Source organism: Hemibagrus wyckioides, linkage group LG18 (assembly GCF_019097595.1).
Source record: "Hemibagrus wyckioides isolate EC202008001 linkage group LG18, SWU_Hwy_1.0, whole genome shotgun sequence".
Taxonomy (NCBI): domain Eukaryota; kingdom Metazoa; phylum Chordata; class Actinopteri; order Siluriformes; family Bagridae; genus Hemibagrus; species Hemibagrus wyckioides.
In genome coordinates this window covers 16,367,624-16,393,141 of record NC_080727.1, presented here as the reverse complement: position 1 = coordinate 16,393,141, position 25,518 = coordinate 16,367,624, and the positions used below count along the sequence as shown (strand labels likewise).

The following is a 25,518-nucleotide window of genomic DNA, read 5'->3' as shown; positions in this document are numbered from 1 at the left end:
GTTTTCTTCACAGCCACGCAGTCTGAGAGTGAGTTAGCCGTAAAGCCAGATAAAAGAAATTGTTTGCTTTTGGCCCTTGTGTTAAGTCTTTTCTTTCCACTTCAATTCACAGCTATAGGTGGAAAGTAGGGGAATGGGTGCAGTGTCAGGATTTCTAATTGTGGGACACATTGCAGATGGAAAGGAGCAGTGCTATGCTAGACTAGAGCAGAACAGCAGACCCTGAGGCCCAGCTGGTGGACTCGGACTCACACTTCACTGCTCAACCCTTCAATTTGTATGCAGAGGCAGTTGAAAGCACATAGGAGTCACATAGGTTTTATTCATCTGCTCTTAAATCATGCCAAGATTTTCAGCCCCCTTCAGAGCTCATGATGGGAGAGAGGAGGAAGACAGAAGGATGAAAAGATGAATTAGGAGTAAACTGCGAAACAGTTTTGTGGAACAGTGAACATTAGAAGCTCTGGAAAAATATAAAAGAGCAAAACTATAACACTGAAAATGATGATTCAAGAGAGCAGACAAAGAGAATGATGTAAAATATTTTATTCAGTAACTAAAGTAAAGCTACGGAAAACAAATAAGTTGAAATTCAAAAATGAGAATCTAAATACAGACCCAAAACCTGCAGGATGAACGAATGAATAAAACAGAAGAATAAATAAGAACAACATCAGTAGGGTTATCAAAAGGTCTGATTTGATATATTGATCTATTGTTGCCAGTTTATTAGGAACCTTGTGTGTACATTATTAAACACTTTGTGTCAGATACAGATATCTGCATAAGTAGGTCCTCTAGTTCTGAGCAATCAGTAAATGCTGTATCCTGGTCAGGGTTTGTGGTGTGTCTGGAGTGTATCCTGAACACTGGGCATTTGCCAGGAATACACCCAGGACCGGAGTACGTGGATAGTTCAGGAATAAAACAGCTCTGTGGTTTCACTGAGTAGAAAAATATTATTGTTAAGAAAACCAAAGATTGTTCATTTACCATATAACGTCGCTCAGAAGAACCAGCAGCTTTATGTTTAAGAATGTAGTCTAGAATCATTTCTAAAGAATTTCCTTAAGGCCGAGACGTTCACAAGGCACTTCTTTAACAGTCTGATCATTAGCTGCACATGAAAATCACCACAGTGCACTTTATATAGCCTCCCTGCTGAAAGGCATGAAGGCATTCACACAACATGTGAAAAAATGAAGACTTTGATAATGTCTAAAAGCAATAAAAACAATCAGGACTACATTTCAAACCTAACAGACTAAAGGTAGATACATATACACAGATCTACAGACAGACAACATGGCTGCTGTCCAGAATAACCAGCATTTCACAGTTCGTTCACAGGTTTATATTAATGCACTCCTTCTAAAATGGTGTAGTTTCCATAGTAACATCTCGTTCACAGGGACGTGTACAGCGCAGGCGCCACATCAACGGATTAAAAATCACTGATATGGTGCAGTTTCTGTAAGGAGATGTTTATTTTACTCTTGAAGGAGGACTATCAGTGCTTTATAACTGTAATGGGAAAGTCGTCAGAACCGAGAACTTTCTCATTGACCTGAATGAGCGTTCATTCATTCATAAATGTAAAAATTGATAAAAAATTAATGAATAAAACACAAAAAGCAGCTTGGAACTGAGCCACATCACATTATCACAGTAGTAGTTATTTTGGTAGAGGAGTGTTATAAACGTGTATATACACATGTATAAGAGTGTTATTCCTCACTTAAAACATTTTCTATGACTAGATCACCATCAGAACCTGACAACAGTCATCTTTATTAACCAAATTGTTTGGGGAAAAAAACCCCATGTTGATGAATCTTGAGATCCTCCACCTCAAGCAGATGCCGGAGAACTCGTGTGACAACACGACTGAACCTAAGCATCAGAATACTCATAATAAACATAATAAACATCTCAGGTTTAACGAGTGACACAAGCAGTGTGGATCTCCATCCTATCAGGTCCTTTTTATTACTAGTCTGTTTGACTCTTAAAATGCAAATAGGAAGAAAGCCATTAAAGAAAACCTATTTCAGACATTTGACCTTGTTGTGACCTTCACCTTGTTCGAATCAACCACAAAAAATATATTCAGTTCACCTGCTGGTAACTCGGGTAATTCGACATAAATTCTGCAAACATTCAACAGATCGTTCTGACAAAAATCAAGCTGAAAACGTATATAACAGATCCAGATCATTTATTAACCATGAGTGTTTTTTGGTTCAATATAATAAACCCTTAGGTGTGGAAAATACTTGAAGTAAAGTCATTTTAAAATCTGATTAAGATCTTAAATGAAATTCTCTGTTTTTCTATTTTTGTTTTCCGTTGGATTTGCCAACAATTCCTACACTGTGAAACATCATGAAGTTTTGGATATTGAACTGAAGTTTTCACAAATGAAAGTCATGTATTGCTTTGGCTTCTTGTGAATTCTTCACACTGAATTTACTCGCAGTTTTACAGCAGCAGGTAAACTTTAATCACCTTGAAATGTCTTGCGGTGTGAAAGACGAGGCATCTCTTGATATTTAAAACAGAATAAAATAGAGCATTGAGAACATCCTACAGAGATAAAGAGTGACTTCTGATTCGGCTAATCAATCGTTATTAATCATCTCCGGCTGATCTGATAAGTGAACAGGACGAGGATTTTGTCTACGTGGATCTTTGATCACTAACTGGAACTGGAAAAGCAAATAGATGTGTTTGTTTTGAAAAAATCAATTATCTTGGATGTACAACAAAAAAAAACCCTAAATAATCAGATATTAAGCAATAATCTCGCTCTGAGACTTCATCTCTCCTGAAGGAAATGCAGTCGTGATTTGAGACTGAGGACATCATTAACTTTTTGTGTGTGTGTGTGTGTGTGACAAGCACACAGCACTTTTTATAGTTGCTCCCCTGCCGTGCCCCTGAGCACAGCGTGTACAGTTACTCACATCCACAGGAAGTTTAGGAATGACATCAGCCTTATCAGCCATGAACCCTCCACTCCCCCTGGACCCTCAATCTGCACAGAGAGAGAGAGAGAGAGAGAGAGAGTGAAGCATTGCACACACATGTGAGGAAGGAAGTAAAACATGGAATGTTGTTTTGAATGAGGTAACATGTTAAAGGTTAGTGAGCATCAGACGAATCACACAAACAAAATGTAGAGTCCTTGTTTGTCAGGATGTAGACCATATCAGGTCATTTATACAATCCTGCATGTAGCAGATGTTTTGGTGCTGCATATAAATCCTCTAAACGTCAAAGAGAAATAATTATGTTAACTTCATAGCACAGTCAGTTCACCTCAGGATAAAAACAATGGCTTTAGGAAATGATCCAACAGAATCACCTGGATTCAGTGAACATACCTTTGTGTCTTCTTACTACATATTAAAGAGGTCTGCCACAGAGAAAGAAAGACAGACAAAGAGAGAGAGAGAAAAAGAGAGAGAGAGAGAGAGAGAGAGAGAAAGAGAGAGAGGAATCTGGTTCACACATGTGGGTTATATTACCCATTGCGTCCAGCTGAATCTCTGTATTATCTGTTTTCCAAATGAGAATTTGAGGTTGGGCCGTGAGCGCTGTCTTCCAGCTGGGCCTAGCAAACCGCCAGGATGAAGTACAGCTCCATTTAGACTCCAAGTGCTGATATCGGTCTCATACACACATACAGAGAGTGAGAGAGAGAGAGAGAGAGAGAGAGAGAGAGAGAGAGAGAGAGAGAGAGAGAGAGACGCTTTGGGAAAAAAGGGAAAGGTAAGCCAGAGAGCAACAACATCTTTTTCTGCCAATGTCTTGTGATTAGTAAACTTACATGTGTGAACAGAAACTGGAGAAGAGAAGAGAAGAGAAGAGAAGAGAAGAGAAGAGAAGAGAAGAGAAGAGAAGAGAAGAGAAGAGAAGAGAAGAGATTTTTCTGTGTGTATTTGTCTGTAATCATTTTTATAATGAATGAATTTGGTTTCTGTGGTTTTATAACAGAAAATATTTTACACACTGCACATAAAAACACTTCTGTAGGACGAACACGTGATCGCAGATCATCAGGAAAAAGAAGCTCAGCACACACCTGCGTCTGGCAGACAAAGGATTTAAGAATAGCCTCAGGTGATTCATTAATAAAGTCTGAACATGTGAGGTCACCGTGAAAGACACACTGCATCTGTCCTCATGAACAATCAGAGGAAACTGGAGGAGGAATCTGGAGGGTTTTATTTTTTTTAACAGAATCAGACACCAATCCCACGTTAAAGCAGCAGCCATTTGATCATGATACTACATCACATGGACTTATTTTACGTCAAATATTTGTAATAGTCTGATTTCCTAGTAAAGAATGGATTGAACAATCAGGAACTGAGTCGGGGACATGAGACAGGAACAGAGTAATGGTAGAGATGCCCAGTATGGAATTCTTATGCAGTTAGTGATCTCTAAATAGCTGTAAAAAACAGAGGGGAAGAAAGTGCTGTTTTCCTGTTAAAGATTACTGATGTGCCTTGACGTTAAAAAAGCAACAATGAACAACAACAAAAAACATTTCCTGGGTTACTATTGATCAGATGCTATTGATCCATTTACAAATGGACTAATGCTTTTAACAAAAACACCTTAAATGCTTTTTTTTTAAAGAAAAAGTGCTGTTTGGATGATAAGCGCTGCATCTCCTTTCCGCATTTTAGGCTTCATTTCCTGGCACTAAGCAGCATGTTCTATAGAACACAGGAAGTAGGCCTGCTGCTCACCGCTGGTACAAACCCCAGGCCCAGAATAGCGGTCACACATTCTGTCCTGCCACCAATAGTGCCTCATGAACATCTAAACAGGCCCGGGAGGGGGTTAGGGTCAGTAGGGAGGAGCAGTTGTATTATTTGAACTCAGCCCTGCTTCTTTTGTGAGCAGCTCATGGCATGAATGGGAGTGATCAGCCAACCATTACAGTCCATAATGCATTTTCTGCCTCATCCACAAGTCTAGAAGCGTGCCTCCGGTCCCCATTTGGCCCCTCGGTCATCCCCATGCACCAGTGAGCTGCTGGTCAGCACGGGACCAGAGCCAATGTGAGAAAAACATGAGGATATGATGGATATAACTTCTTGCGAAGTTTGCCACATTATCAACCAAATCACACTGTCGAAAACATTATCAACTTAGTTTGGGCTTTATTTTTGTGAACCAGTGTTTAAATTAGAATTTGAAAGCTAACACGAGTCAGATAAGGCATATCTGATGTTTGGATCTTCAGCTGGCTCGCTATGACAGTGCTGGTTTTATACACACCGGGGTGCATGTGGGTATGTTTGTACCCTTCCACTAGAAGAGGTGGCTTTCCGCCTTCCGTGTTTAGATTTCGTGCCTCCAGCTTTCCTCTTTGTGGTTCTTACAGGATTAGCATCCACCTTATGGGGGAAGTTGGCGGGGGGGTTGGGGCAAATTATGTAGAAGGATCATTTTACAGGACGAAGGGAAGGAGGAAAGGAGCCAGACAAATTACTAAATGAGCCAAGTAGGGAAGTGCTGAATCCTAATTAACCCAGTCTCCTCCATTCAGTCAGGTAAAAGGAGCAAGGACGTGGCCAGCTCTGAGGAGCACCGAGGAGATGAGCATCAAGTTCCTCCAACAGATCCCTGGCCTCCGTTTCACTCACAACAATAATAAACGTGTTAAAATTTGCCAAGCTCTTAATCAAATCAAGCAAATTTGCTCCCTTGATAAAAATTCGAAATAAATAGAAACGTTCCAAATGTGACAAATGACACAATTAGTTTATTTAGTACTGATGCCTCAACATGGAAGTTTATAATCTGAGATCCAAATCATCTTAAAGAGATATGACCCGGCCCTGATCTATTTTATTAAATGATTTCATGTCTGATCAAAGCAGTTCGCAATTAAATCACAGTCAAGAAATTCTTTTTTGCTGGGTCTGCTGGAAAGACCTGGCATTCTGAGCAGGAATGCTGCTCTTGAAAAGTAGTTACGACTTAATGAGAATTCCACTTGCAGCAGGAAGGAAGGGCTTAGAATGCGTGTCCCTTAGCGAATTGGGCAAATGTTAATTATGATCCTTTTTGCACACATGGAAGGGTCTGGAACAGTCTGGGGAGAGAAAGTCAAAACAGAGGGGGATAAAGAAAAAAGAGATAAAAGGGATGGTACATTATTCAGTATTTTCTTCCCTGAATCAGTGCTTCTAGCTGAAAGTTTACATTTATGGACTTGGCAGACATTTTTATCCAAAGAAACGAAACATAATCCAAGCACATACTGTAGCTGAGCCTTTGGGGGTTAAAAGTTTTGCTTAAGGGCTTAACAGTGGATTTGAACTCACAACCTTCTTAGTTTTAGCACAGAACTTTCCTGAACACTGCCTGAAACGATAAACTGGATTGATGCTCATCTCCTTGACTTTACATCTAAATCATTAGATCTTTTTTTTTTTTTGTTGATGTCATTTTGTGATTTGCTGATAGTTCCGGTGCAGTATGAACTCCAAACAAACAGATGGAATTAGTTTCCTGGGCTTGTTTTTATTAAGGACTACATGAGTTCTCCAGACGTGTATGTCACAGTTTACTTTCTCTCTCTCTCTCTCTCTCTCTCTCTTTTCTCTTGAACGTGAAGGACACCAGCCCTCTGGAGATCATGTCCCAGTGCGTTATGCTCCTTTTTTTCATATTATGTCCGGCAGAACTGCTCAAGACAAATGGCTGCCATATGGTTAGAAGAAAAACTCACGGTGCTTTTCCACAGACAAGCCTGCTGCAGGATTTGCCTGATCCTGAGCTTCCCTGGGGACAAACCCAGGAGATAACACCAAAGGAAGAAGCTTCACTTCTTTTCGTTTCTATTTTTTAAAAAAAACCCACAAATTTGTATAGCAGTTGTACATTTTTGTAAGAGGAGAGAAGATGACATGCTGCTTCATGACTCTGATCATTAGTCCTTACTGTTGTTAGAGTGATTTAAGGATCACAGGAATCATTTTAAAAATATATATTACTAAATATATTACATTACATTTTTGCACGCTTGGAGCTTTAGAGTTGAGGAAAAACTACATGCTTTTTAATTGTGTTCCTGATTTATTATTAAGCTATCTCATCATTTGGACCAACAAAATACAGTAGACATTATCCAGTAAACACACACACACACACACACATACACACACACACACTTCCTCTCTAGATCTTCTGATGAATGCTATCACTTGTGTGGGCTCCGACAGATGCGCTTTGTGCGCTGCCTTATTGATCCACTCAGTCATATCTTCAGGAAACAATTCAGAGCCGATGACCTCCTGTTTACGAGGACAGAACCATAACCCTGCATTCGGACTGGAAGGGCACGGAGGGCAAAAACTTCTAACCTGCCCCACTTCCCGTATGGACATGTATGCTAAATGTCCTGCATTGTAATATTTCCTGATATAAAAATGCCTCTCATATCTTGCCCCAAAGGGAGCAGCTGCACTAGCTAATCCCCCCTGGGGCACCCATTTCCCCCCTCCTCCTCCTACCCTCGCTGAATCTCCCCTTCCTTCCTTCCTCCCTCCATCTCTCCTCTAATAGCTCCCTTGTTCCTGCTAGACAAAACTGGCCCTTTGTGGCTGCTCTCAGAGCAACATTAAAAACAGGAATAAGGAAATTGTAAACAGGAGGCTCTTGGCCTACAGGCTGAGGCATACACTAGGCCTCAGAGGCCTACTTCAGTCTAAGCAGAGAAACAGACCCTTGTTGCTAAGGGGATTAAAGGTTGAGGGATTTCAGGAGGCACTGCAGAGGCGCACAGCCACCCCCGGAGGGAGGGCTTTCTGTAAGGAGATACCTGCATTATATATCACCAAGCGGAAATTGGACCTTTCTATTTATATAATGGCACGGGTGACCCGATACGGTTTCAGCTGAGGGTTAGGAGAGCCATCGCATCAGCTGTTTAGTGGCTCGGACTGAGACCTGCGCAAACCGATAACAAACTCAGCGAATTTCATCTCCTTTCTCACAGAATTAAAGGATAGATTTCAGGCGAGGTTATTGCCATATGCTGTACATCAGTAGTACCTCACTGTTGCTCAACTATGACAATATTTCAAGTACAGAAGCTATTAAGTACTTTTTGTCATATCCATAAATAAAAACACCGGTTCTGCCTGGCACATACCTCATTTCAATATTTCAACAGAAATTTTCTTGCTGTTATACGTCATATATTATGACCCTAACCTTAAATCTTAAATGCATTTGTACTTGAAAAAGATTATTGCTGTCTTAAACAATGCTTTATTTCACTATTAACCCAGGACATGTTGTTTATGCCAGATATATAAATTCAGAATCTATGCTTTACTCTTAAAGGCAGAAGTGTTCTAGTTATTGGGCTCAAAGACTAGTGCATAGTGACCATATATACTGTATATTTCCAAAACTACATGCCATATCTGGGTCTTGTGTACCTTTAAGAATCTTTACATAGTGGTCAGAAGTCCTGAAGAGAGCATTACAGTTTTTAAACCAATAGGCCAATGAATAAATGCAAGCAGGGATATAAATTATTATTATCATTATTGTGGATAATTGTTGAATATTCTTGAATTAGGAACTATATATGGACATGAATGAATGAATAATGTAAATATTGTAATTATCTAGAGTACATAACATATAAATGTACACACAAAATCCATACAAACTCACAGACACACAATAGATGGGACCCAGTCCTTTGCTGGCCGTGATCCTCACACACACTCACACCTAGCCTCATTATATCTTAGACAAGGTATGTTTTTGTGAGGTTGGAGGAATTCAGAGAACCTGAAAGAAACCCTCATGGACACAGGAAGAACATGCACAGACAGAAACCTGAGCTCAGGATGGAAGCAGGATCCCAGGAGCTATGAGGTGGCAACGTTACCTGCTGCACCACCTCGCCTCCTACTTTCTGTCAAATATTCATAGCAATAATTTGTGAAAGAGAAGATTTTTAATTAAAGAGTAACTACAGCCTGTGGAAAAGGTAGAACACTTTATTTTTAAAAATATGCAACCATTTGAGGAGTCTGAGATGTGTATATTTAGAACATTACCAAGGTGATAGGTAACTTCATGCAAATGATAATCTCATGCTGAAGATTTAGTGCTTGTGAGAGCAGGTTGGAAAAGTTTTTTCATGAGTGATATTGAATCCCCTTTGAGGCCTTCCAGCCCCCATGCATCTCTCTCTCTCTCTTCCTCTCTCTGTCTCTCTCTCTCTCTCTCTTTCTCTCCATATGATTCTGAACTTTCCATCGACTCGTTCTCTCTGTGTGTGCTTTGAACTTCCAGTTGCTCTTTGAAGGAAAGTCATAAAAAGGTCTTTTATTCAAGCCGGGTTCCTTTGATGGGGTTGTCACTTTGTACAACGCACTGAACCTTCCCAGGGAGACGGCCTTGTGCATCTGAGGAGCCAGACGAGCCGGTGGGTTCGGACCAAACCGACAGGGACTCCCGAGGCAGAACCTTGGCACTAATGGACACAGAGTGGCCCCTACACACATGCTAGTCATTGCAAGCCTTGTTGTGGTTTGCGTTTACTTACTCGTGTCTCCTGTTTTTTATTAATGGCCACAGGTTTTCATGGTTATCATATCACTTTTAATAACGTTAGTGCATATGCTTTTCACTATGAAGACTGAACAGAGAAGCAGTGCTTCCTCTGTTTTATTGACTTTCTGCTAAACCTGTGTCTTTTTCTGCTGAAGCTTTTCAACCTCAGCGTACATAAAGACATGACAAGCAACAGTAAATAAAGCATGAAATTAGACACCTCTTGTTCGGCAACACGAACAATGCCAGAGAATTAATCCCAGAAAATGTTTTTACATCTACAACAAAGTATGTGCAGTGCCTGAGTGCCGGAGGGCATGGCAAAGAAGCCAAATGCATGCAAGCTTTTTCTTTCTGTCTTTCTTTCTTTTTTACAGAGAGAGGAAGTATAGTCCAGATTGAAACAAAATGAAGTGAGTCCCAAGTCGGTTTGGCACAAAGGGGATGCAGACTAGAGTGGAGCCACGCATGGGAACCAGCACGGAGAGATCTTTCCGGATAGGTTTTCTGTGACTGGGTACACAAAGGTGCCTCGTCTGGCTTGGCCTGATGCCAACACCGTAGCGCCACTGTCCCAGGTGTCGAGTGTCGGGGTGCTATTCAGCCCAGGAAGTGTTCCATGTCGCACTGTCCCCAGGTCCATCAAAGGGGCTGCTGTGTGCTCGCCATCAACCTCTACATGGCTTGGTGTTCTGCGGATGATGGGTGGGAAAAAAAACGCAGCCTGTTAATTCTTTTCCCAGGACTGTGGGTTTCTGAACTGGATTGGGTCAAAGAGAATTAAATGTGAAACGGAGCTTCTGAAGCCTGGCTGAGTTTCTATTTCAAACCTCTCCCACATTCACAAAAGGAACGAGAAGGACACCCATCTGGGATCGGAGTCGAGGAGTGCCTTGAGGATTTGGACGTCACATCACGAGTCCCGAATTTTCTGGAGGCTACTGTAGGGAGACAGACTTTATTTCAGCACTTCATTATCGATTTATTTCAATCAGGAATGCAACAGATTCAAAACTATTTTCACGGGGCTTTCTTTGTGGTTGTCCTCTGTCTGCACCTGGGATCTGATTAGAAACAAGGCTTTTATCGGTCTTTTATCATGAAACTTACAGCCAAACTACAACAATATACAGTCATTCAGGAAAAATGCACCAATCTGAAGGCAGATCTGCTGCAACTGAAAGCAATTCAATTTTACCAGAATGCCATGTCAGGGAGAACATCTATCAAGCTGAATACTCTGACAGTGTCAGCTCTCCATAGGGCAGAGAGTGAATAAATGCACCGAGGACAAAAGGACACCGGGTGACTTCAGCCCACCTCTATCTCCAATTATCACTGAATGAAGAGAGACAGGGACTTAGCATTAAGGAAGAATGGGGGCAGGGTGTCCGGAGGTGGAGGGGGCACTTAGGAAAAGGGAGACTACATGTTGTTTCAGGTGGTCTAACTCACAGGCCTCCAGCTGGCCCAGGAAGTGGCCCTTGAGGGCAGTATTGGCAGCTCATTAGCCCAGATCAAAGGCCCGCACTTCCTCCTGGGTAAACTTGCTTTACACTGCACTCTCCACTTAGATCCCCCAGCGCTAATCTGATTGATACACAGACAATATGGCCAATTAACAAAATAGGAGTCTCACAATTAGACAGCTTGGTTCCTGAGTACAGCAGGGAGTTCTTATCAATGCAATAATCATAATATAAAATTAGCAGACAAATGGCCAAATAGTGAGGATATCAGGATCACATCTATTGAACATCTTCTACACTTCTGCTTCCTTGCTTAATTTCCTGCTCATTGACTGACACTCACAGACCTTGTGATCATTAATCATTAATGACAGGCAACGAAATACCCTGAGTCATGTCCGGAGACAGACACTCCGTCATCAGTTCGGAAAATTGCTGTATGGCCGGAAGTGGACTACTCAGTGGTGAGGTACGCCTCCTCTTAACTATAGCTTATTTTAGGTGTTGGCTTGTCAACAGAGGGTTAGATAATGCTGATCTGAAATGGGCCTCAAACAGCCATGCGAATTCGGGGCTTAAATTAAAAGCACTGCTAACAAAGAGCAGGTGACTCTTCTGTTCTCCCTGATGCTCTCGTGGATGGCATGATGCTCAGGCTGCTAAAAGCACATGAGTCAAATTATACATGTAAGAAGATAATAAAGTCATCCTCACAACAAAATGTCCAAAATGAGAGATACACCGTACAATTTCAGTTAATATCCCTACCCAGTCGGGACATCTAATTTAATAACAGTGCTTTTCTGAGCTTAAGCACTGATTCACTTTTGTCTGTCCATGTTGACCATGAACAAAATAAAGACTTGCTTTACATGAAAAATATTATCCATACATTATTTTTTCAGACAAAAAATGAATACAGTCTCTGATCAACTTTGTGGAAGCGTGATTGAAATACAGGGCATTTTATCTAGACATGGTATGGCACACTTTTATGATCTGAGTGAAGATCTACAGAAGATCTGGGCTTTCTGTAACCCAGCTTTCATGGTCTCATTGGAGGGAAGCTGCTATATAGAGAGGAGCGGCGCGTGGAATGAGCAGAATGCCAGCCGTGTGAATGCTGGGTCCACACCCCAACAACAGGTCATGCTTCATTGCTAGTTTGTCCCATGGGTGAGAGTTCAGGGGCACTCCTGTCAGTTCTCTGAAGAAGGGTCAGGGGTCACCATCTCAGCAAGAGCTCAGCTTTCCCTTCAGAGATGGTGGTGGAGGTGGTGGTGTCATCTCCTTCTTCCCACATAAACTCAGATTCTCTGCAAACAAGTTCCTTCCTGTGGACCTACTGCTTCGGAGCCAGACTTGGATCAAACAGGATTTTAGTGCATAGTAAAAGAAAAGCCGATCAGCGTGTGTTAGTCTTTAGATTAGGTGAAAACACTTGTAATTTTGTAAACAATATGTAGTTACCTGGAATTGTATTCAGTTGTAGCTCTAGGCAATTGATATAATTATTTTGCTGATTATCTTTTAAGTGAATAAAGAAGCAGCTAAAAGAGAAAACCAGTGAGACAAAAAGGAGAGATGTCGTGCCCAAGCTTGTAAGCACTTAAATGATCGTGCTGACAGAAAAGCATTACATGAATCCTTTCACCAGTTTGACCTGTTAATGTGTGTGAGATCCTGCTGAGGGTCATTTCCATAGTAAAGTGTGACCTGCTGTGTATTGGAGCTGTGAAAGCTCCCTTATTTCCTCTGTGATAATCGTATTTCCAGTTTGCGCTCATTAGCACTGAATGAAAAGCATCACGTTTAAAAAGCAGCCAAGGGGGCTGTTTGCACCTTAGCATCATCCGTCTAGACTACAGCTTCAATCAGAACCGGAAATCACTGTTCTCTACACTGCCTACGTGGCTGAAACAAAGCATATATTAGTCACTATAAGTGTGGTTGTGTTGGGTTAGAAATAAGACACGGAGCCCAGGACCACAGAGGGCTGGATCTCAGGTCTGAAAGTTCCGAATCCGTATTCATGGCTTAATAATAATAATGATCAAGCTAATATCAAATGAACTCGTCTTCTGTATTAGTTTATTCACCTTTTTTGCTGTTATAATGGGAAAATCGGAATCGTGTATTTCCCCAGTTTCTGTTAGATATTTAGATAGAGGCTATGAGCTCGGGAGATATAATAATAAAACTGCCCATTATAACTGTTATAAAGATGTTTGTATGGAGGTAGATAGAGCCATGAATTATTTAAAAAAAAAAATAACACATCTGGTGCTCTTTCCGCTCTTATCCAACATAACCGCCTGCATATCAGTATACAGTACAGCTCACATGGTGATTTTATTTCGTAATGAATTCCGGGCTATGGCGCAGGAGGGAGCGTGAATATGAATCGAGTGTTTTGTGAATGAATTTAGCCTTAGTCAGGAAATCGAGGCCCGTGTTGTCATGGAAATGAGCACGAACGCGGAGGCCGTCAATTAACCTGTGACAGCTTTAGTCCAGCCGCTAGCTGCGAGTTTATCCGCGGGGGCAGGGAGGACAGAAGGGCCGCTCAAAGGAAAAGTCACACTCATTTCCTCCTCGCGGTTTCGTTACAAATCAACAACATCCTGTTCTTTTGTGGATCCCGCATGCCCCGACGCCGCCTGCTCTTTTATTGCTGATCTACAGCTTTCCAGTCGTTTTTTTTCCCCCCTTCTCATTTTTTTTGTTCATAGCGCGCGTGTAAAAGTAATAACATAGCAGCGATGATAAAACACACAGGCTGTCCTCAAACCGAGTCACTGCCGGATTCCACAAACGAGGATAAAGTACACTCTACACTCGAGCTAAAAATTAATCTCAATCCAGCTAATACAGCAAAGACACAAAAACACACACGTGACACACACACACACACACACACACACACGCTGCGTATCGTCACCATTCTGCATTGCGCGTAGGCAAACCAGTGACTCATAGACACTTGGAATAGATTTGTCAGGTCTTCGGACTCGTATTTTATTTTCATAACGCGTTACCTCGTTATCCTTCACACACTGTCTTGTTTGATTTGGAATCAATGCATCGAGGTTGTCAGAACATTAAACATTAATAAACGTCAGCGTGCGTATTTATCTATCTATCTATCTATCTATCTATCTATCTATCTATCTATCTATCTATCTATCTATCTATCTATCTATCTATCTATCTATCTATCAAGCAGAGGACACAGTAAGAGCGCAGCGTTAATAAAAGTGAAGCGCACAGCCGCTTTATTCGTGTAATCCACTCTGACATTGCCCTTGGTGACGAAAAGCTCCCCTCCGCCATCTCTCTCTCTCTCTCTCTCTCTCTCTCTCTCTCTCTCTCGCTTTCCCCCTCTGCCTTTCTCTTCCATTCATGAAACACTCATATGCACGCATGCGCAGTGAAGCCCGGAGCTCTCCCATTCATAAAAGTGTAACCCCCACGCATTTGCGTCCGGAGTCGTTATGCCCTCCCATTCACAAAAAAAAAAAGCCTCAGCCAGAGCATCTGCGCAGTACGTCTTCTAACCCTCCCATTCATAAAAAGCCATTCCCCCCCTAATGTAGTTGCAACATCGTGTCAGAAAGCCTGTGTCTTCTCTGCAGCGCACACTGCGCTCATGCTGCTCCGGATTTTTAACCTCCGCTTTCTTTTTTGTTTCTTTTTTGTTTACACGGAACTACTGCTTTAGTGTTGGAATATATTAACTGATCCACCCGAGTCAAAATGCGCTGTTTTCCAAAACAAGTAAGTCTTATTTCTTCTCAATATAAAAACATGCGCCATAAACTGTACAATCAGACCATTAGCTTGTTTTGTCGTGTTTTTGCTTCGACTGGAGGTGATTTTTTTTCCTGCTCTTTTATCTACATTTATTTTTTTCCAGCGCGGTCAGTGTCGCACTTTGGCAAAACGACGTCTCTGTACTTGCGCGTCGTGTCAATATTTAACTACAGTATAACCACAGTAGCAGGGTCGTGGACTATTCAAGAACGGATTAAACACACGCACACACACACACACACACAGTGGGTGAAAACGTTAAAGTTGAACACGACAGCTTTGGATAAATGGTTCGTGGAGAGAGTTGAAGAATTAAAGCGTCGTGTAATGTTGGGGGATTGGAGACGCGAGGCGTTTGCCAGAGAGACACACTGTTCTCCTTGTAATCTGCTGCAGCTCTCGGAATTACTCCTGATTCTCGATTTTTAGCACTGAAACGTAGATTTATTTGTACACGGAACAAAATGCAGTGCGCAAACCAGAGACTATTTATGGTTCGTGGGTTCACTCCGGGAATATGACAATTAATTCAGCGACGGCTTATTTGGATCAATTTGGAATGTTTAATTAATAGGCTAATTAATTAATACAAAAGCCTGGCCTAGCGTGGAGAAATCGATCCGATCTAGTGGCTGTTGTGTGAATGACATGAAGCGCAGTGTAGAGGTAGAGGAACCTAAGCAGATGAAGCTGAACGTGATGCGCAACGCTCTGGCTTTCTTCATTCGACTGAAATGCTGCAACAGGTTACATTTTTTCGCATAGCTATCTTTCATGATTTGAATCGTCGCTCGAGAATGTAGTCGGGATATATATATACATATATTTATATATATATATGTATTCTCCAAAAAGCGGTTTGTTGGATTTTCATCCACGGTGTTAAAGAGAAGCAGAGTCGTGGGCGGACAGACTACAGCGGGTTAATGCCTTTAACATGTAGGGCTGAAATTGTCGCTGAGTTTCCTCTCTGCATCTATATTTAGCCTAACCCTTGTCGGGGTTTGACATCGCAGTGCTTGTGGCTGTTGTACTTTTAATTTCTTGGCTTCGACGTAATCGCAGAATCTATTAACCTTTCTTTGGTTGCCATAGTGTTGGCTACAGATGAGTTACTCGGCAGTAAGTGCGAATAAACGCACTGCTGGTATAATATTTATATTATTTATATTTTTCGTCACTTTCAGACAAAAACAGTTTGAAAAAAAGTTTTTTTTTTTTAAAAAAAAAAAAAGAAGAAGAACGGTACTTAACTCTAAACACACACGCTGTTCAGAAATATGATCTTTCTTTTTAAAGACTTTGATTTTGGTTGTAGTGGTTGTAGCTCAAGTGCATTCAAAATGTAAAATATACGGAGTAAAGAATGAGAGCAGGACATCAGTTACAGCTGAGTGCCTTCCTAATGTCATGCTGGTGTCTTTACAGGGCTAGTAGATGCTGACCTGAGCTCTTTTTGGTGTGTGAGGGACACAACCTACAGATGGAGTCGAGGGTTGCCCACCACATTCCTGGAGTCTCTTCGTCCATGATGGTGCAGCCTTTGCTGGACAGCAGGGTGCCTTATGGTCGGCTCCAGCACCCCTTGACCATCTATCCTATCGACCAGATGAAATCCTTGCGCGTGGAAAACGACTACATTGACAGTCCTGCAGTGGTGTCACAGCAGCCCCCGAGCCACAAGGTGGCCACCAGGGGGCAGGAGGTCCTGCTCGGAGCTCAACACCACCCTCACCTGTCCCGCTGCGAGGCCCCAGACGCCACCACCCACCCCTGGATCTCCTTCAGCGGCCGGCCCAGCTCCATCAGCAGTAGTAGCAGCACCTCTTCCGATCAGCGGTTGCTCGAGCATGCGGCACCCACCCCTTTGGTGGACTCTTTTTCCAGTGGTGGAGGCCATGCCAGGATCCTGGGTACAGAGCAACCAAAGCTTCCAGGGTCCAAACCCCAGCACTCAAAACCAGGGGTAGCTTTGCCCACTGAGAAAAACCATATGCCTTTGTGTGACAAGTGTGGAAAGTGCAGGTGCACGGAGTGTACGTTGCCCCGGACCCTTCCCTCATGTTGGGTGTGCAACCAGGAGTGTTTGTGCTCAGCTCAGAACCTGGTGGACTCAGCCACCTGCATGTGCCTAGTCAAAGGCGTGTTCTACCACTGCACAGAGGATGAGGACGAGGAAGGCTCCTGCGCAGACAAGCCGTGTTCCTGTTCACACTCAAACTGCTGCGCACGCTGGTCCTTCATGGCAGCCGCTTCACTCGTGCTGCCATGCCTTATGTGCTATTTGCCCGCCGTGGGTTGTGCCAAGCTCTCACAGAAATGCTACGACAGCCTCAGGCGCCCGGGCTGCCGGTGCAAAAATGCTCAGGCCTGCAAGGCGGCAGAGGTCAAGAACTGTACTCTGGAGAAGCAGGCCTCATGATGTCATGTCCAAAAGAAGGCTACAAAGAAGGACTTTGAGCAGAAGGTGGCAGAACCTTCTCCAGTTCCTGCGTACTTCCCCAAATCATGGTACTTAAAGGGTTCACGCTTGGTCCTTACTGTCGTAGTGTAATGCCACAATGCTCAGTCATGACATTTGCTAGGATGGCTGAACGAGTCTTAAGTTTAACTACAAAGAGATAAGGCCTATTTTTTCCCGTTGGGGTTTTCTCTGTGGGATCAAAGTGCTCTGCTATTTCACCCTCTAGTTAAAACATTTGCCGTCACAGAATGCTGCAAAATTGTCTGTTTATTCCTTTGGTGATTTCACCTTTGGGTGGTTTGGAACAGTCAAAGTAAATATCACCTATTCAAGAGCATTCTATACTTTGGCAATCCCTCCCCGGATCTGGCACTGAGAAAAGGTTGCAGTGCATTCCAGGCTGATAACACGTTACAATCAACAACAACAAAAAAAAACTAGACTTTATACCTCCATGCCCACTTATAAGCTTGTTATAGAGCTTTTCCTCCCCTTTCTTGAGGTGAGAACCGAAGGTATCAATCATTGTTTTGGTCAAAGGACATTGAGTTCCTTTGTTACCGAGAAATGCAATTTTACTACTTTGGAAAATAAGCAAGAGTCCAGAATTCACCTCTGCAGAATAGCTCGCTGTCCGTCATCTTAGGGACAGGTTTATGGGGTTTTAATAACAAATGACTTTCACATGTTTTCAAATGCATGTCACCATACGTGAACTTCCACAATACTTCTCTTCCAAATATTAGCAGTTTGATTTGTTATAGAAAAGATATCACCTCAGGGAGCACAATTTTCACATATTATGTATAGTATGTAACTACAACATGGTAGTCAAGTGAATAGGGAACTGCTACACACATTTGATAAAAAAAAAAAAAAACATCCATAAGCTACAGGACAGAATGGGTCAGCAGGAGGGCTATCCCAAAATATTCACCGTTCACTAAGACACCTAAAAAAAAAACCGAATGACAAGCACAGCATTATGTACAAATGCATGTACAATTACTGTAATTAGTGAAATTCTACTAGTTTGCCATGTACCAGACCCCTCCAGGTGTACTCTACTCTTCATAGGATTCACTATTATGCAGTTTTGTGGTTTGTCTAGAATTAGGCCTACAGATCATTTGCCAAAGGAGCTCTAGTTTGTACATTTTAGTTTACGTGGGTAAAGCTTTTTCTGATCTAACAAACCAACTCCACAGTGCGGTACGACGTGTTCCGAACGCTCAGATTCTTGGACGCGAGGGAAAACGGCGAAAGCCACCTTTTCGTATACTAAATTCCCACGCATCTCATTTAATCAAACCTTTCAACATTCTATATTCAGATGTTTGTACCCATCTTTGTTGCACAAATCAGAAAAGCAGAAGTAAAAAACACTACTGTTCTTAGTCTTGAATGTATAAAAGGCTAGGGTTTAAGTCTTTGCAATCTAATTCGTGGATAGGTGCCAAAGTAGAGACGAGCGAGGAGGCTTGCGTAGTTGTATAGGTGAAAAGTTGCAGATGTATCATTAATATTCTAGAATTAGAACTATGCAGGATACACGCTCTTGTAAATAGTGTCGAGAAACTAGCCGTCTTAAAGATGCATTTCAAATGTCCTAAAGAATTGCATGGTACAATTTAATTACGATTCAGTACAAAAGTATATATAGATGAATATTATATTTTTGGGAGGGCTGGGTGTGGGTGGGGGTCAGAATTGTGTGGTTGTGCAGTAGAAGGCAAAGGTCTTTCTATTAAAAGCACTTCATTTAGAAAAGTGTGCCAGGCAATAAAAATACCTCTGTTTATGCTAACCATGCCTCATTAGCACGAAAGGCATGGCTAAGGTTCCTCTGTGCCCCTGAAACTGTAGATTTAATTGAATCCACTGAAGGAATGCTGTTTCAGCATAAGCCGGTTCCATTTGTACGTGTTTGTTGTGGCCACAGCTTTTTTCCCTTCATCTTAAAATGGTGAAACATCTTCTGTGCTTGATTGACATATACAGCTGCTGCATGAACTTGTCTGAGAGGATATGGAGCTCTCTCTAGTAACATTCCATTCCTTCTTATTCCAAGATTTCTAGCCTTTACACCCAATCCCCCCCTTCCCCAAACACACACACACACACACACACACACACGCACTGTTTGCATTGCTGCAATGTAATTTGACCTTTATAGAAATGTTCTTCCTTTCCACAACACCGAGTAGAAGTGTTAAGGATGCTGTGACTATGTTTTGCTTGATTTGATTTGATTTGATTTGATTTGATTTTAAAGGTACACTTTTCTTGGCCATTAGCGTTTTTCAAACAATTGGTTTTGCCCCAATTAAGCAACCTTCCACCCCTAGGCTTGTACTCTCTGCATTTCTTTTGCTTTTGCATTCTTACTGTTGATAAAAGAGCAATGTGCTTTCGTTTTGTTTTAAACATGGCAAAAAAGGAAAAAAAAACTCCCACATATTAAAAAAATGTCCCTTTATAGATATATTTATTTTGAAGTTCTATTTTATATAGTATTTATTTAGATGCCTACTTTTGTGTGTGAATAAAAGCTTATGTCAAAACAGAATGTACAATTGAAATGGAAAAATATATATTGTTAAATATAAAACGTTGTGGCGTCTTTTCTTCCTGCTCCATTACACACAGATGCTATTGGACTATAATTATCATTAAACTCTCCAAGATTTTTCAAACAGTCCCAAGATATGTGATATATTACATTTCAAATCAGTTACAGCGAGAGACTAAGAGAAAACATCGGGTCAGTCGACCAGCTGCTCCTCAGCAAATCGATAGTGTTTGTGCAGCTTGATGTTCTGACCACTAAAATGTCTTGGTCTGTTTATAATTATTACACCACGATGGTGCTCATGTCAGTCAGTAAAATAACCTTTCGATAGAACTAAAACAAGTGCTTCTTTTGGCTGATCAATAATTTAAGTGCACTCGGTGGAGGAAGAAGCCTACAATCCAGCCAGTTAGTGCCGACGTCCCTCTGTGTTTACGCGGTCACTCTCCTTCCTCTCTGTGTCTGTGTGGTCATGAGATTCCAGCACAAACCTAGAATTCTGGTGAGCAATACTGTAATCTTAATTATATAAAACATAACTTTGCTACATCTGGATTTTAGGTTTCTCCTAAACATGACTTTTATTGAATTCAGGATGTGGGCAGACCAAAGGAAAGAAGACTTTGTACTGCACTATAATGATATTTCAGATTTTTTCATAAGAGAATTTTCCCAATAAAAGACATCACTCTGTAGGATCTTTCAGACACAGCTGTTGATTTTCTAGCAAGAAAAAAAACGGACCGTGTTTTCCGATCTCGTATCCAGCGTTCCCGGGAGAAGCTCCGGCTCCACTGTGACCTTGACGGGGATAAAGTGCTTTCTGAAGATGAATGAATGAATAAGTGAACAATGAATGAATGTAGAACGAGACAAAAGGACAAATGGTGCCAAACTCGTACTGGAAGTTTTAACAAAGAAAAACGAAAACACATTCCTTGTTATTCATCTCCAGTGTCATTCATTTGCAGTGAAATAAACAGGAGGTTGTTTGAGGGTGGAGTGAACCGGGCTTCAGCTTCAAACAAATTAGGACAGGAAACTGAAATTAGAGTTTGAATTTCATCTCCATTGCTTTTTGAAATAATGATCAATTTCCTATCTTACAGACATCTACGCTGAGATTTACACAAACCCCCAGATTTTCAACAAGACAAAATAAACGCTGCTGTTGATTATTTCCTCGTCTCATAGCACAACGTTCCTGTAGGACGTTTTTGATCAGATTTTGGCTTCACTGCTCCGTGCATGACTGCTTTATCTACAGCAACAAATAACAAAAAGTTGGAGACTCTCATTTTGGTCTTTCCACATTATCTCAGAAGGGTACTAAGACTGGACTGAGACCAGAATTTGGGAAAGAAAATACTTTCAGTATTTATCTTTTAGTATTTATGTTCATCAAATTCAAAGAGTCAATAAGAATTTCCTTCCATTTTATAGCAAACCTGGAGGCTTGAGAATAGCTCCATTTTGCAGATCGCATTCTGCTCAGCTGCTTTAAAATAATTTTGATCTAGTTTGTCTTTACGATGATGGACACGGAAGTGTTAAAGGCTTCAGATTTCAGGATGTTGGAAATGGGCTCTTGTAGATAATTTGCTTTTGCATATTTTCCACTAATAGAAAGATTCAGTCTCGTCCTGCACTTCCTCAGTTTTGGGAGAAAATCAGATCTGTCTCGCCAGAAGTCCATTAGGTTGGGTCCAGCGAGACGATTTTACCTTTTGTTTTCTTGTATTTTTCTCACTTCAAAACATGCAGGCCGTCTTTGTCCTTTTCTTCTTACCTGTGCACCTGACTTCCAGAGCTCCACCCCCACATCGCTTCCGCTCGACATCCTGACAATAGAGAGAGTCCTTGCTATTCAGCAGCACTGCTTGTCAATGCCTGAGGCTACACACACACGCACAAACACACACCCAGTCTCCTGCCGAACCTGTTGTCCTGAAATATTCGCCTGTCTCACCTGCATTAAAGCACAGCGGCTCAACATCACACACTTTTCTGTTTGCATCAGTGACGAACATTTGACTCACAGGAAATGAAAATATGTCGCGGTGGTTTAGATTATTCTGATTGATGGCAAATTACAAACTAAAAATTCATTTGATTGAGCATTAAAGAGGCATTAATTATATTCCCTGCTTTATCCAAGTAGAAACACAATGAAATCTCAGTCATTAACCTCAGTCTGGCTGCAATCTGCTTCTTTCTCTTTCCTGCAGACTGAAGCACTTTTCTCTTCTACACTGTACGGAATTTTATTAGTTTTAGGACGTTTCTATTACATTGCTAGGTATTTTATTTTAAATGTCTGCAGACTTACCACTTCCCAAATAAAATCTGTACAGATAAAGAAAACCAAATATCTGATTGCAGAAATGCTTTCTGACTGCATTCTCTGGAGTATTTCTAATGGGGTCTGATTCACAACAATTAGTACCGTATGTAGAAAATCTGAAATTTTACTCCTGCGTCTGGCACCGGACCTGGCCGAGTCGTGTGGGCGGCCATTTTGTACCATTCGGGCTGCGTGGAAAGCTGGGCCAGCCATCGCATTTCCGAAGTGAACTCATCCATGGTGCCTTGGTTCAAGAAAACGTCCTCTCACAGATGACATATTGCAAAACTCCTGAGCACATCTGGTGCTGTACTCATCTCCTCCTCCTCCTCCTCCTTCCCTCTTTCTTTTCCTCTTTCTCTCCCCCCTCCTTCTTGTTCCTTCTCTCCAACTGTCTTGAATATGAATGCAATGCACCAGAGAGACAAACACGAGTGCAGCTAAATGATTTGTGAGGCTAAGGGGATTTGGACAGCTAGCTTGTTCAAGAACTGGACTCTGTGTGTGTGTGTGTGTGTGTGCACACACTGGGGATGTGGAGACAGCAAGTGCATGACTTTTGGAAATGCTATCTTGACATTTCTCCTGCTGTATTGAGAAAGCTTTTCCCTCTGCTCCAAAAAAAGTTTAAGTATCAAAAACACCAAGTTTGGGAGGAAACACGGACATCTCCTAGCTATAAGAAAACAAACTGAGGTTTAAAATATATAATAACAGGTCTAGAAAGAGGCATAGAATAAGAGACAGACACACTGAGGCCCTGAGGACAGAATTGTCAGTTGGCCAGAGGTTTTAGAGTGAACCAGCTCGACTTCTCTGTTCTCTGAGGTCCATGGCACGCACCCAAACGGCCAACGGTTTAAACAAAGGGACTACTGTCTTGCATCATTTCCCCTCTATGGCACGGCTCTGGAAAAGCACTCCTTATCACAGTTTACTGCCGGTCTCTATCAGAGCTCTACTCTGTGCTAACACCCGGCCCGAATGAATTCGCAGTGCTCCGAATGCAGCGTGTTGTAAAAACGGCACAGTGGGGCTGATTTACAGGAGCACTTTTACTCACACACATAAATATGTCATTTTCTAATGGAAAGATTCCTCCCTGTCACTATCACATGATGAAATACCCTGCACTCACCTCGCTCCAGAATTACAAAACTACAAGAAGTCTTTTGACGACGGTGGAATTTGTCAAGCGCGAACTTTCGGCATGCAAAAAACACTGGCTGAAGGTTCACGCTTGCAGGCTCTACACTGCTATCCCTATTAGATATCTACAAACAACAATGTCTAAAGGATAGATGATGCATGCCAAACACACATACTCAAACAGGAAACACACACACACACACACACAGGGCTTGCTTATCATCTCCAGGCTGCGTGAAAAACAGCCCCTCGGCTGAGTCCCCCCGAGGTGCCGGAGGAGCCAGAGCCAGCTGAACTTGGCTTCCAATATCACAGGCACGTCACGCCCACTTGGCCTCAGCGGCAGTGCATTCCTGCAGAGCTCATTGTCAAAAGCCAAATGGTTTCTCTGGTGCACAGGCTGACACAACCGCAACGACATTTCATAAATGCGGCGAGCTCACACGGAGGACAGCTGCAGTCCACTCAGCCAGTCTTCACCCCTTGTCCTTCCACGGCCTCTTCCCCCTTAACTGCATACGCAAACAAGTCCAGAACGTTAGATTAAAAAAAAAAAAAAAAACATGCTCACTGTGCAAAAGATTTCATTTATTTCATATTTAGAGGAAGTCTGCAAATTGTTTTTGGTCTTTCTTTGACTTGTGTGTTAATGTTATCGTAATATCACAAGACACAATCATATCAGGTAAATATTTATACACCTAAAGGGCCGGAGCTGGACGACTGACTGCTCCACATCCGGTCAGTGGAGGCTTGCTTTCAGTAAAATACAGCAACCTACGAACAAAAGAATGTTCACTGGTACATCACTATTTTTGTTTTTTGTTGTTTTTTTGTGTGTAGAATAGGTTCAACGTATGATGTGAGACTCAATCATGCATTTATAAATTCATAATAAAGTCATTTTGGTCCATTTACAGTTTCTAATAAGTGTGACTTTCCTCCAAAATCACAAACTTTAATCTATGACACAACAAGAATACAGTTTTTTAAAACTGTTCCTGTCGAATGTGAAGTTATGGATGATAAAAAAATAAACAAACCGAATTTTTCGGCATGAAACAGATGTGCTAACAACAACAACATCAACCCATTTATAAACCTGTGAGGATCACAGTGTTAGTGTTTAATCACAACATTTCTGAAGCATGCTACGCGTCCGATCCCATATTTAAAATAACTCGCGTGTCTTCGGCTACGGTGCCGTCTGTCTGTCTATCGACACGCCGATAAAGTTATTTTTTTAAAGAATGAGTACGACAGCGTTTCAGTCAACAAGATGTAAGCCAGATGTGACGGCAACGAGAGCACCGAGTCTGAAAAAGTGCAGGAAGCCCACAAATAGCTGCACAAGAGGAAATGGGTCATTTATGTAGAGTTACACTTCCACGGGGCACTGAGGAAATACAGCAAAAAAAAGTACATCTGTTAGAGCTGCAGAAACACCAACACACTAAAGTAACCCCCCAGAAATCCCACTCCATGGGGGTGGTGTTGGAGCAGAACTGCACTACACTACTGCTACATGGTGGTGTTAGATATTAGGGATGTAACAGAATCACATGACAGATCACAGGTTGTAAATTCAGTATGATTAAAAAGGCAGTGCATTATTCATTTGTTTTCTTTTTTGTTTTTTGAGATCTAAGTGTGCACAGTGAAATTCTTTCTTTGCATATCCCATCCTTGGGGGTTGGGGTCAGAATGCAGGGTCAGCCATGATGCAGAGCCCCTGGAGCAGGGTGGGCCCTGCTCAAGGGCCCAACGGTGGCAGCTTAGCCACATTGGGGCTTGAATCCCGATCTTCCTGCCAACGACCCAGAGCCTTAACCACTGTGTGTAACCACTGTGTGTGTAAGCGAACATACATGAAGCATGTTTATTAACCTGAATAAACTCCACACGTATTTTCAGGTGCACACAGTAATCAGAACCGTGTACCGGATGCAGCTACGGCTTACACACTCGGCAGGATGAAACTAGTACCGGTCAATTATGGTCAGGGTCAGAGTTGAGAACAGGGAACATACAACGTCAAAAATCGGATTATTAAATAAGGACAGGAAAATAGGTAGGGTCAGTAAAATGGAGAATGCACAAG

General features: G+C 41.9%; 1 protein-coding gene across 1 annotated transcript; it reads left to right on the top strand.

The window, feature by feature from the left end:
- The first annotated feature begins 14,659 nt into the window (after positions 1 to 14,659).
- Positions 14,660 to 24,334, top strand: spry4 (sprouty homolog 4 (Drosophila)). The gene is made up of 2 exons (XM_058415782.1): positions 14,660 to 14,852; positions 16,317 to 24,334. Exon 2 carries the CDS (start codon positions 16,372 to 16,374, stop codon positions 17,308 to 17,310), a length of 939 nt encoding a protein of 312 aa, XP_058271765.1. The 5' UTR covers positions 14,660 to 14,852; positions 16,317 to 16,371; the 3' UTR covers positions 17,311 to 24,334.
- The last annotated feature ends 1,184 nt before the right edge of the window (positions 24,335 to 25,518 follow it).